The 13,171-nt window shown below is 49.5% G+C and overlaps 1 protein-coding gene across 1 annotated transcript in view; it reads left to right on the top strand.

Moving 5' to 3' along the window:
- The first annotated feature begins 352 nt into the window (after positions 1-352).
- nyx (nyctalopin) overlaps positions 353-13,171 on the top strand; it is a 41,474-nt gene continuing 28,655 nt past the window's right edge. The window contains exons 1-2 of the mRNA XM_072515521.1: positions 353-485; positions 7,694-7,957. Coding sequence (XP_072371622.1) covers positions 353-485; positions 7,694-7,957 — 397 coding nt within the window. The remainder of the gene's footprint in view (positions 486-7,693; positions 7,958-13,171) is intronic.

Raw genomic sequence — 13,171 nt, 5'->3', positions numbered from 1 at the left:
ATTTCTCTTCCATAAAACTCTGTTGACTCTGCCGTGCCTGGCCATATTATGATTTTCTGAATTTCCTTCTACTGCTTCTTTATTGATGGATTCTGGCAATGTCCCCAGTGACAGATGTTAGACTACTATAGATCATAGTATCGAAGTCAACTCGGTATATAAGACAGCCCCGTTTCTTTGGTGCCAATAATCATGCTTTTGCATATGCTTGGCATATGTAAAATCTTTTATCTGCAAAATGCATTAGAAATTGGTCCCAGGAATGCATGTTTGTTTATACTGTAAATCAGCACATGGGATTAAGCAGGCAATATGGACTATGTTGAGAAGAATATTTACAGGAGTTTAAGACATGCCCAAGCAGAGCAGACTGCACATGGAAGAACAATTGAAGAACAGAAATGGGCCCCCTGGCAAAGTGAATGAAGTACGAAGCTGCTTTCAACCCAAAGCCATAACATTTGCTAACTCGTCACATTACTGCAGTAAGGGAATTCAGTATTAGTGAAAAACTGGTGTGAGAATGGAAGGTGGAATTTGCCTCGAAAGAGATGCCCAAGATGCAATGTGTCATCAGAGCAGAGAACAGCCTCTTGCATGAGCTTAAGAAGCATAAATCAGAATGGGTCCTTGAAAATCGTTGGAATGGTTACATCGGCACTAGGGTATATTAAGCGAGCCGAATGGTTACATCGGCACCAGGGTATATGAAGCGAGCCGAATGGTTACATCGGCACCGGGGTATATGAAGCGAGCCGAATGGTTACATCGGCACCGGGGTATATGAAGCGAGCCGAATGGTTACATCGGCACTAGGGTATATGAAGCGAGCCGAATGGTTACATCGGCACCGGGGTATAAGAAGCGAGCAGAATGGTTACATCGGCACCGGGGTATATGAAGCGAGCCGAATGGTTACATCGGCACCGGGGTATATGAAGCGAGCCGAATGGTTACATCGGCACCGGGGTATATGAAGCGAGCCGAATGGTTACATCGGCACCGGGGTATATGAAGCGAGCCGAATGGTCACATCGGCACCAGGGTATATGAAGCGAGCCGAATGGTCACATCGGCACCAGGGTATATGAAGCGAGCCGAATGGTCACATCGACACCGGGGTATATGAAGCGAGCCGAATGGTCACATCGGCACCGGGGTATATGAAGCGAGCCGAATGGTCACATCGGCACCGGGGTATATGAAGCGAGCTGAATGGTTACATCGGCACCGGGGTATATGAAGCGAGCCGAATGGTTAGATCGGCACCGGGGTATATGAAGCGAGCCGAATGGTTACATCGACACCGGGGTATATGAAGCGAGCCGAATGGTCACATCGACACCGGGGTATATGAAGCGAGCCGAATGGTCAGATCGGCACCAGGGTATATGAAGCGAGCCGAATGGTTACATCGACACTAGGGTATATGAAGCGAGCCGAATGGTCACATCGACACCGGGGTATATGAAGCGAGCCGAATGGTTACATCGGCACCGGGGTATATGAAGCGAGCCGAATGGTTACATCGGCACCGGGGTATATGAAGCGAGCCGAATGGTCACATCGACACCGGGGTATATGAAGCGAGCCGAATGGTTAGATCGGCACCGGGGTATATGAAGCGAGCCGAATGGTTACATCGACACCGGGGTATATGAAGCGAGCCGAATGGTTAGATCGGCACCAGGGTATATGAAGCGAGCCGAATGGTTACATCGACACCGGGGTATATGAAGCGAGCCGAATGGTTAGATCGGCACCAGGGTATATGAAGCGAGCCGAATGGTTAGATCGACACCGGGGTATATGAAGCGAGCCGAATGGTCACATCGGCACCGGGGTATATGAAGCGAGCCGAATGGTTACATCGGCACCGGGGTATATGAAGCGAGCCGAATGGTCACATCGGCACCGGGGTATATGAAGCGAGCCGAATGGTCACATCGGCACCGGGGTATATGAAGCGAGCCGAATGGTCACATCGGCACCGGGGTATATGAAGCGAGCCGAATGGTCACATCGGCACCGGGGTATATGAAGCGAGCCGAATGGTTACATCGGCACCGGGGTATATGAAGCGAGCCGAATGGTCACATCGGCACCAGGGTATATGAAGCGAGCCGTATGGTCACATCGACACCGGGGTATATGAAGCGAGCCGAATGGTTACATCGACACCGGGGTATATGAAGCGAGCCGAATGGTTAGATCGGCACCGGGGTATATGAAGCGAGCCGAATGGTTACATCGACACCGGGGTATATGAAGCGAGCCGAATGGTTAGATCGGCACCGGGGTATATGAAGCGAGCCGAATGGTTAGATCGACACCGGGGTATATGAAGCGAGCCGAATGGTCACATCGGCACCGGGGTATATGAAGCGAGCCGAATGGTCACATCGGCACCGGGGTATATGAAGCGAGCCGAATGGTCACATCGGCACCGGGGTATATGAAGCGAGCCGAATGGTCACATCGGCACCGGGGTATATGAAGCGAGCCGAATGGTTACATCGGCACCGGGGTATATGAAGCGAGCCGAATGGTCACATCGGCACCGGGGTATATGAAGCGAGCCGAATGGTTAGATCGGCACCGGGGTATATGAAGCGAGCCGAATGGTTACATCGACACCGGGGTATATGAAGCGAGCCGAATGGTTAGATCGACACCGGGGTATATGAAGCGAGCCGAATGGTTAGATCGACACCGGGGTATATGAAGCGAGCCGAATGGTCACATCGGCACCGGGGTATATGAAGCGAGCCGAATGGTCACATCGGCACCGGGGTATATGAAGCGAGCCGAATGGTCACATCGGCACCGGGGTATATGAAGCGAGCCGAATGGTCACATCGGCACCGGGGTATATGAAGCGAGCCGAATGGTCACATCGGCACCGGGGTATATGAAGCGAGCCGAATGGTCACATCGGCACCGGGGTATATGAAGCGAGCCGAATGGTCACATCGGCACCGGGGTATATGAAGCGAGCCGAATGGTCACATCGACACCGGGGTATATGAAGCGAGCCGAATGGTCACATCGACACCGGGGTATATGAAGCGAGCCGAATGGTCACATCGGCACCGGGGTATATGAAGCGAGCCGAATGGTCACATCGGCACCGGGGTATATGAAGCGAGCCGAATGGTCACATCGACACCGGGGTATATGAAGCGAGCCGAATGGTCACATCGGCACCGGGGTATATGAAGCGAGCCGAATGGTTACATCGGCACCGGGGTATATGAAGCGAGCCGAATGGTCACATCGACACCGGGGTATATGAAGCGAGCCGAATGGTTACATCGGCACCGGGGTATATGAAGCGAGCCGAATGGTCACATCGACACCGGGGTATATGAAGCGAGCCGAATGGTCACATCGGCACCGGGGTATATGAAGCGAGCCGAATGGTCACATCGGCACCGGGGTATATGAAGCGAGCCGAATGGTCACATCGACACCGGGGTATATGAAGCGAGCCGAATGGTCACATCGGCACCGGGGTATATGAAGCGAGCCGAATGGTCACATCGGCACCGGGGTATATGAAGCGAGCCGAATGGTCACATCGGCACCGGGGTATATGAAGCGAGCCGAATGGTCACATCGGCACCGGGGTATATGAAGCGAGCCGAATGGTCACATCGGCACCGGGGTATATGAAGCGAGCCGAATGGTCACATCGGCACCGGGGTATATGAAGCGAGCCGAATGGTTAGATCGGCACCGGGGTATATGAAGCGAGCCGAATGGTCACATCGACACCGGGGTATATGAAGCGAGCCGAATGGTTACATCGGCACCGGGGTATATGAAGCGAGCCGAATGGTCACATCGACACCGGGGTATATGAAGCGAGCCGAATGGTCACATCGACACCGGGGTATATGAAGCGAGCCGAATGGTTACATCGGCACCGGGGTATATGAAGCGAGCCGAATGGTTACATCGGCACCGGGGTATATGAAGCGAGCCGAATGGTCACATCGGCACCGGGGTATATGAAGCGAGCCGAATGGTTAGATCGGCACCGGGGTATATGAAGCGAGCCGAATGGTTACATCGGCACCGGGGTATATGAAGCGAGCCGAATGGTTACATCGGCACCGGGGTATATGAAGCGAGCCGAATGGTCACATCGACACCGGGGTATATGAAGCGAGCCGAATGGTCACATCGGCACCGGGGTATATGAAGCGAGCCGAATGGTTACATCGGCACCGGGGTATATGAAGCGAGCCGAATGGTTACATCGACACCGGGGTATATGAAGCGAGCCGAATGGTTAGATCGGCACCGGGGTATATGAAGCGAGCCGAATGGTTACATCGGCACCGGGGTATATGAAGCGAGCCGAATGGTTACATCGACACCGGGGTATATGAAGCGAGCCGAATGGTTACATCGACACCAGGGTATATGAAGCGAGCCGAATGGTTACATCGGCACCGGGGTATATGAAGCGAGCCGAATGGTTACATCGGCACCGGGGTATATGAAGCGAGCCGAATGGTTAGATCGGCACCAGGGTATATGAAGCGAGCCGAATGGTCACATCGACACCGGGGTATATGAAGCGAGCCGAATGGTTACATCGGCACCAGGGTATATGAAGCGAGCCGAATGGTTACATCGGCACCAGGGTATATGAAGCGAGCCGAATGGTCACATCGGCACCGGGGTATATGAAGCGAGCCGAATGGTCACGTCGGCACCAGGGTATATGAAGCGAGCCGAATGGTTACATCGACACCAGGGTATATGAAGCGAGCCGAATGGTTACATCGACACCGGGGTATATGAAGTGAGCCGAATGGTTACATCGACACTAGGGTATATGAAGCGAGCCGAATGGTTACATCGACACCGGGGTATATGAAGCGAGCCGAATGGTCACATCGGCACCGGGGTATATGAAGCGAGCCGAATGGTTAGATCGGCACTAGGGTATATGAAGCGAGCCGAATGGTTACATCGGCACCGGGGTATATGAAGCGAGCCGAATGGTTACATCGGCACCAGGGTATATGAAGCGAGCCGAATGGTTACATCGACACCGGGGTATATGAAGCGAGCCGAATGGTTACATCGACACTAGGGTATATGAAGCGAGCCGAATGGTTACATCGACACTAGGGTATATTAAGTGAGCCAAATCAATCCCGGAGTCCAGCAAAGATTTCATTTGAAAAATTTTTTTTTTAAAGTACTCAATATTTTTTTCCAATTAAGGGGCTAATCTACCTTCCCTGCACATCGTTTTGGGTTGTGGGGGTGAGACCCACGCAGGCATGGGGAGAATGTGTCCAGTGAAGATTTCAGACCAACTGTTAGTTGTTGTGGCCGCTTTATGGAAGTGTCACAGAAGAAAATCAAGGTTGTCTAAAGACTACCAATAGACCTCGGTGCCAAGATGACAGTTTCCAGCAATTCCTCAAACAGTGGTTGTAATCACGAGTAACTATTAAGTCACATCAGCAACATGGATGAAACGCCCAGGAATTTTGATATGCCCAGGAGACAAAATTCATTGCGTTATGAGCCTGCATGGCCGATAGAATGAAATTAAAATCTGGTAATTTTTAACCATATAATATACCGAACATCAGATCCTCTCCGGGTTTTGTGCATGTCGATGTCAATGGGTGGATGGAGTAAAGTTATAGATCGATAATATGTGGAATAGGTATCTCCGACGCCTACATAAAGAACTCTGCTTATTTGTTTGAGACATGTACCAATCCCAAATAATCGATGTGATCAAGAGGTGCTTGTGAAGAAATCCCACCCATGTTGCTGCTATACCGAGGGATCTATTGTCCAATGTTCAACCTTTGAGTGTATGCCTGGACAAGCTATTCAAGGATCATGTTCACACAGAATGGAATAAGTGGATGGTTGATGGAGACAAAAACCTTCACAAAGAGTGGAAATGTGCATGCTGTCCTGCTTGATGTTTTGTAAGGCGTCATTATGAAATTGTGGGATGGTATTAGTGCACCAAGTGTCATCAGATGGTTCAAAAACTACAATGGATGGAAAAGAAGATGATTTATTTTTGAAAGCAGTGTATCTGATCAGAGTGAGATCTTTTCAATGAAACTATACCCAAAGTGACCCTGAAGTCTTTACATCGGGTGTTGAAGACAATTAATTTGATGGTCTTAAAACTATGAATGTGGTTAATGGTATCTTTGTGCAATTAATTAATTAAATAAACCATGTCACATTAGCTCAATATGAATGGCTGGTGTCATTTCTTTTCACACCCACATTGACAGTTTACATTTTATACTTGCCGAATATGCCAACCCCTATTTTTGGAGGCTTCAAAGATTAACATACACACCGCGCTCTATGGCAATTGGTTCCTTCTTTTTGTCTCCCTCTTTTCTTGAATTCCATTTGTGGTTTTCCAATCTACTGGAACCTTTCCAGAATCTGGGGAATTCTGGAAGATTACAAACAATGCTTCCACTATCTTTGCAGCCACTTCCTATAAGATCCTGAGATGCAGGCCATCAGGTTCAGCGGACTTATCAACCCTGTGATGATATGCATAAGCAATCAATCATGTAAATATTAATAGATGCGATCTCCAACCAGCAGGTGGCAGTAAAGAACAGCCACGTGAAACTGTTACCTCGGGGAGTCTGGGGATAGTCGTCATAGTGGATAGTCACATTTGTAGTAGCTCTTAGATAATTTATAATAGTAATATATAGTTAGTAGATTTTGATAGTTTTCTCATTGTTATCTGACGCACATTATTGTTCAACAATAAACATTTAACTAGACATGAACTAGACATTCTCTAGTGCACTGATTCCCTCTGGCCAAGCACCAGAACGTAACATGGTACCAGGATTAGTTCTGAAGATCGAAAAAGACAAGGTAACAAAGAAAAGAAAGAAAATTTGTACTAACTGTTGTGGGCCAGGGTTTAGAGAACCCCAAAGTGTATCATGGAGTTCACCTGACCCACAACTTTCAATAGATTGTGGTATGGGGAGCACACAGCCCACTCTACAGGTGTGGTACAGCAGAAATGGAAAAGTATTTTTTAAAGCAAAACAATGTTTATTCTATGAATTCAAGTTAACCTTTTTAAAACATACAGTGACCATCTTAGCAACCATTAATTCAAATACAACCCCCAAAGAATACAACACTAAGTAATCCTTAATAACTTCCCAAACAACATCCAAAAGACAGAAGAAACACCTTTTAACAGAAGCACATTAGGTTCACATTCACAACTGAGAACATTTATAATTCTGAATTCACCAAATGATCAAGAGATAGTCTTTTCATGGCAGAGAGGTCAACAGTACACCTGCTCTGCCTGGCTTCAGCTCCAACACTGAAAACGAAACTAAAACATACCCTGCAGCAAACAGCCTAAAACAAAAGTAAAAAGCTGTCAGACAGCCCAGCTCCACCCACACTCTGACATCACTGATAAACACCCATTTCTTAAAGGTACATTTCTTAAACACCCATTTCGTAAAGGTACTCTCACATGACATAACCACAAAGACCGATATACCTCAATGCATTTCTCGTCATTGAAGTCAATGATGAAGGTTTGAAAACACCTCACCAGTTTCAAGTGACTGGTAATGTAGATGCCAATTGGTGTGCTTTTAAACAGCAATTCGCATTCTACGATGAGCTCTAGGTCTTCAGGCACAGGCTGATGAACAGAGAATAGCGTTGCTGCTCACTGTAGCAGGTCCACAGGTGATAGAAAGATTTAATACCTTCATATTTGATAATGAAGATGATAAAAATAATTTTGACAAAGTCATGAAAAAATTTGATCAACAGTGCACATCCAAAAAGAACAAAACATTTGAATGGTACATCTTTCGATCGCATACACAACGGGCAGATGAATTATTCGACAGCTTCTCAACAGACTTGAGGTTAAAGGCTCAGACATGTAACTTTGCACATGTCCATGATCAGAGATCAGATTGTGTTCGGTATTAACAATGACAAAGTTTGCAAAAGATTGTTGATGGAGAACGAACTCCAGCTCGACGATGCCATTAAAATTTGCCATGCCAGCAAGCTAGTTGTGCAGCAAATTAGCACCCTAAATTTTGGCCTGAAAATCAAAGATGCAGCCGATGTCATTAATGTTGTGATGCACGCTAAGGCAAAACGTGGTCTCAATGGTGGCGGCCATTTTAAATGAATACCCTATACCACCATTTTGTGCAGGCGATGCGGCAACAAGCATTTGCAAAGGCAATATCCAGCATTCGGAAAAGTGTTCGAAATGCAGAGGCAAGAATCACTATTCAAAACAATGTTTATCGAATAAAAAATCTGAAGAACAAAAATCAATAAATCTGATTGAAGAAATAAACTTTGTGTGTCTTCTATTATGAAGACAAAACATTTATTCAACATCTCTGCCATTTCTTTGTTTCCCATTCAGTGTCACCCTGCAAGGGACCAATGCTCACTTTTGCTACCCTCTTCCTTTTTACATTGTTGTAGATGCTTTTATTCTGTTTTTATGTTCATTATACTCAAATTCCTCCCTCTATTTTTTTGTCATCATTTGCTAGTTTCTATAGTTTTCCCAATCTTCTGGACTACCACTAATCTTTGCAGCATTGCTCATCTTTTCTTTCAATTTGATAACATCCTTAATACCTTAGTTAACCAGAAATTGTGCATCCTTCTTGTAGCGTCTTTCTTTCTCAATTGAACCTATCTTTGTTCAGAGTTTCTCATTGGAAATTATTTTTATTGCGTCTTTAACATTTCATACAAAAGAATATAAAATATATTCCATAAACAAACACTTTTTACAAAGACTCTCATCTTCACCCCCTCCCCCTGCCCCTCCCAAGTAACCCCCCCATAAACAATTAAGCCCCCCTTGAACTCTAGCAGTGACTAATTCTTTGAAATACACTGACTAAAACTTTGAAATGCAATATAAACAGTTGCCACCTTCGATAAAAGCCCTCAATTGACCCTCTGAAAGTTGATTTGACCTTCTCGAGGTGCCCAATCGTCATCAAATCACCTAGCCACACCGACGAAGTAAAGGCCAGGACATCTGCCCCTGCTCCCGTCCGTAGTTCCAGCACATCGGAGACGCCAAATATCACCACCAGTGGGCAGGGTTTCACCTCCACATTCAGGATCGCCAACATGTTGATAAAAAAGGACCCCGCTGTGGTAAACACCACTAGTGATATGTTATATGTATTATGGCACTGCCCGTATATTACAGGTACTATGGTAAATCACTGCCTGCTGGCGTATAAAGTGTATGCTCTCCTGCGCTGCTTCCATTCTGGTTCCAGCTGCGGGAGGCACAACATCTTGTGCAATAAAGCCTCGATTGTTTCACCATTCTTGTCTCGTGATAATTGACGATACATCAATTTATTGCACAAGATTTTCAAAGATGGATCTCCTAATCAAGCCTGATCGCCTGCAGCTGAGCCCTCACGCAGCCAATGCCACGTCTACCTTCAACCACTGGCTAGCCTGCTTCGAAGGCTACCTCAGAGCTGCCACTGAATTACCCTCGGACCCACAGAAGCCCCAAGTCCTCTACTCACGGGTGAGCCCTGAAATTTTGCCCCTCATCCAGGATGCGCCCGTCTACTCAGAAGCGATGACGCTCCTAAAGGGACATTATGTTAAACCGATGAATCAAGTGTACGCCAGGCACCTCCTGGCCACGAGACGGCAACTCCCCGGGGAGACTCTGGACGATTTCTTGTGGGCCCTACAGATCCTCGGTAGGAACTGTGACTGCCAGGCAGTTTTGGCAGTCCAGCACACCGAACTATTAATTAGAGGCTGTTATGTCACGGGCATGAAGTCTACGTACGTCCGCCAGCGGCTATTAGAAGGGGGTATCCTCGATCTTGCGGAGACTAGGCAGCTTGCTAATTCACTAGAAGTGGCCTCCCGTAACCTGGGGTCCTACAGCCCCGGCGTCATTTTGGACCGTGCCTCAGGACCCCTGCTCGTCTGGCCGTTTGCCGCCTACTGCTACCTCCGCCACCGCTGACCAGCCCGGGACCTCCCAGCGTCTTCCGCAGCTCGCCTCCATCACCCTGGATCAGTCTCGGCCCCGCAACCTCGCGGCCGCTACGACGACGGTGAAAATCAACGGGCACGAGACGACCTGCCTCTTTGACTCCGGGAGCACAGAGAGCTTCATCCACCCCACTGCAGTAAGGTGCTGCTCCCTCCCAGTACACCCCGTCTCCCAGAAAATCTCCCTGGCCTCCGGATCCCATTCCGTTGAAATCCCGGGGTACTGTATCGTGACCCTCACCGTCCAGGGCGTAGAGTTCAGCAACTTCCGGCTTCACGTCCACCCCCACCTCTGCGCTGCCCTGCTATTCGGCCTGGATTTTCAGTGCCATCGCCAAAGCCTTACTTTGAAATTCGACGAACCCCTGCCCCCCCTCACCGTCTGCGGCCTCACGACCCTTAAGGTCGATCCACCTTCACTGTTTGCGAACCTCACCCCGGACTGCAAACCCGTCGCCACGAGGAGCAGATGGTAGTGCCCAGGACAGGACCTTCATCAGGTCGGAGGTCCAACGGCTTCTGCGGGAGGGGATCATTGAGGCCAGTAACAGCCCCTGGAGAGCTCAGGTGGTGGTAGTGAAGAGTGGGGAGAAGCACAGGATGGTCATTGACTACAGTCAGACCATCAACCGGTACACACAGCTCGACGTGTACCCCCTCCCACACATATCTGACATGGTCAATCAGATTGCGCAGTATCGCGTCTTCTCCACAGTTGACTTGAGGTCCGCCTACCACCAGCTCCCCATCCGCCCGGAGGACCGCCAATACACTGCGTTTGAAGCAGATGGCTGCCTCCATCATTTCCTCAGAGTTCCCTTCGGCGTCACCAATGGGGTCTCGGTCTTCCAGCGAGAGATGGGCCGAATGGTTGACCAGTACGGGCTGCGGGTCACCTTCCCGTACCTAGATAACGTCACCATCTAGGTGACCATCTGCAGCCAAGATCAGCAGGACCACGACACAAACCTCCAAAAATTCCTCCATACCGCCAAACTCCTTAACCTCACATATAATAAGGAGAAATGCGTGTTCTGCACCAACCGCTTAGCCATCCTTGACTGCGTAGAGTCCTAGGGCCCGACCTCGACCGCATGCGCCCCCTCCTGGAACCCCCTCTCCCCCACTGCTCCAAGGCCCTGAAATGATGCCTGGGGTTTTTCTCGTATTACGCCCAGTGGGTCCCTAATTATGCGGACAAGGCCCGCCCACTCATCAAGTCCACAGTTTTTCCCCTGATGGCTGAGGCCTGCTGGGCCTTCAACCACATCAAGGCCGACATCGCCAAGGCCACGATGCACGCGGCCGACGAGTCCCTCCCCTTTCAGGTGGAGAGCGATGTATCGGACGTGGCTCTGGCCGCCACGCTCAACCAGGCGGGCAGACCCGTGGCCTTCTTTTCCCGCACCCTCCATGCCTCCGAAATTCGGCACTCCTTTGTCGAAAAGGAGGCCCAAGCCATTGTGGAAGCTGTGAGACATGGGAGGCATTACCTGGCCGGCAGGAGATTCACTCTCCTCACTGACTAATGGTCGGTTGCCTTCATGTTTAATAATACGCAGCGGGGCAAGATTAAAATTGACAAGATCTTGAGGTGGAGGATCGAGCTCTCCACCCATAATTATGAGATCTTGTATCGCCCGGGGAAGCTAAACGAGCCCCCTGATGCCCTGTCCCGCGGTACATGTGCCAGCGCACAAGTGGACCGACTCCAGGCTCTCCACTATGACCTCTGCCACCCGGGGGTCACCCGGTTCTTCCATTTTGTCAAGGCCTGCAACCTGCCCTACTCCAGTGAGGAGGTCAGGACCATCACCAGAGACTGCCAAGTCTGTGCAGAGTGCAAGCCGCACTTCTACCAGACAGTTAGAGTGCACCTGGTGAAGGTGCACCTCAGCATGGACTTCAAAAGGCCCCTCCCCTCCACCGACCACAACGTGTACTTCCTCAACGTAATTGACGAGCACTCCCGGTTCCCTTTCGCCATCCCATGCTCCGACATGACTTCTGCCACGGTAATTAAAGCCCTGCACAGCATCTTCACTCTGTTCGGTTTCCCCATCTACATCCACAGCGATCGAGGATCCTCTTTCATGAGCGATGAGCTGCGTCAGTTCCTGCTCAGCAAGGGCATCGCCTCAAGCAGGACGACCAGCTACAACCCCCAGGGAAACGGACAGGTGGAGAGGGAGAACGGGACGGTCTGGAAGGCCGTCCTGCTGGCCCTGCGGTGTAAAAGTCTCCCGTTCTCCCGCTTGCGGGAGGTCCTCCCCGACGCGCTCCACTCCATCCAGTCACTCCTCTGTACCACCACTAATGAGACCCCTCACGAACGTGTGTTTGCTTTCCCCAGGAAGTCCACCTCCGGGGTCTCGCTCCCAACATGGCTGACAGTTCCTGGACCCGTCCTCCTCCGGAAGCATGTGCGGAGCCATAAATCGGACTCCTTGGTCGAGAAAGTCCACCTCTGACATGCAAATCCACAGTACGCCTATGTGGCACACCCCGACTGCCGCCAAGACACAGTCTCCCTCCGGGACCTGCCACCCGCTGGGTCCCCACCTACGACCCCCGACCAGACACCGCTCCCCCCTGTTGCTAACTTTTGGTTGGCTCTTAATTCGTAATTTGCTCTGTTTGTTTAACCTTTGCTCTCGAGTCACCAGGTATCTTAGATACCGCCACGAGGTTCAAGTTCAAGTAATGATCAATAACTCAACACACCAATTAGTAAGATTCAAATCAAAACACATTTATTACACACAGTAAATCACTACTCATGCATAAACTCTACTTTCTAGACTATTCCTAACACTAAAAGGCCGATACTTAGCTTCGGACTGGTCCACCAGGTCAGGGGAACAAATGGCCTTTCGTTCAGGTCCTGAGTCTGCAGGATTCAAAAGCTGGTATGGACTGGTAGCTAGGAGCGCCTATCTCGTAGTGAGCGTTGACTTGAGACTTACTTGTTTGGCGTGACCGCTTGGGCAGTTCACTCTCAGGGGTTGATTCGCGTTGTTGAGTGACCCTGCCAAGAAGGATGATTTGAACTTGGGGGCTTTACTTTATAGTCCCCAGG

The sequence above is a fragment of the Scyliorhinus torazame genome, chromosome 8 (genome assembly GCF_047496885.1).
Source record: "Scyliorhinus torazame isolate Kashiwa2021f chromosome 8, sScyTor2.1, whole genome shotgun sequence".
NCBI classification, from domain to species: Eukaryota; Metazoa; Chordata; class Chondrichthyes; order Carcharhiniformes; family Scyliorhinidae; genus Scyliorhinus; species Scyliorhinus torazame.
This window is presented reverse-complemented; position numbering and strand designations above follow the sequence as displayed.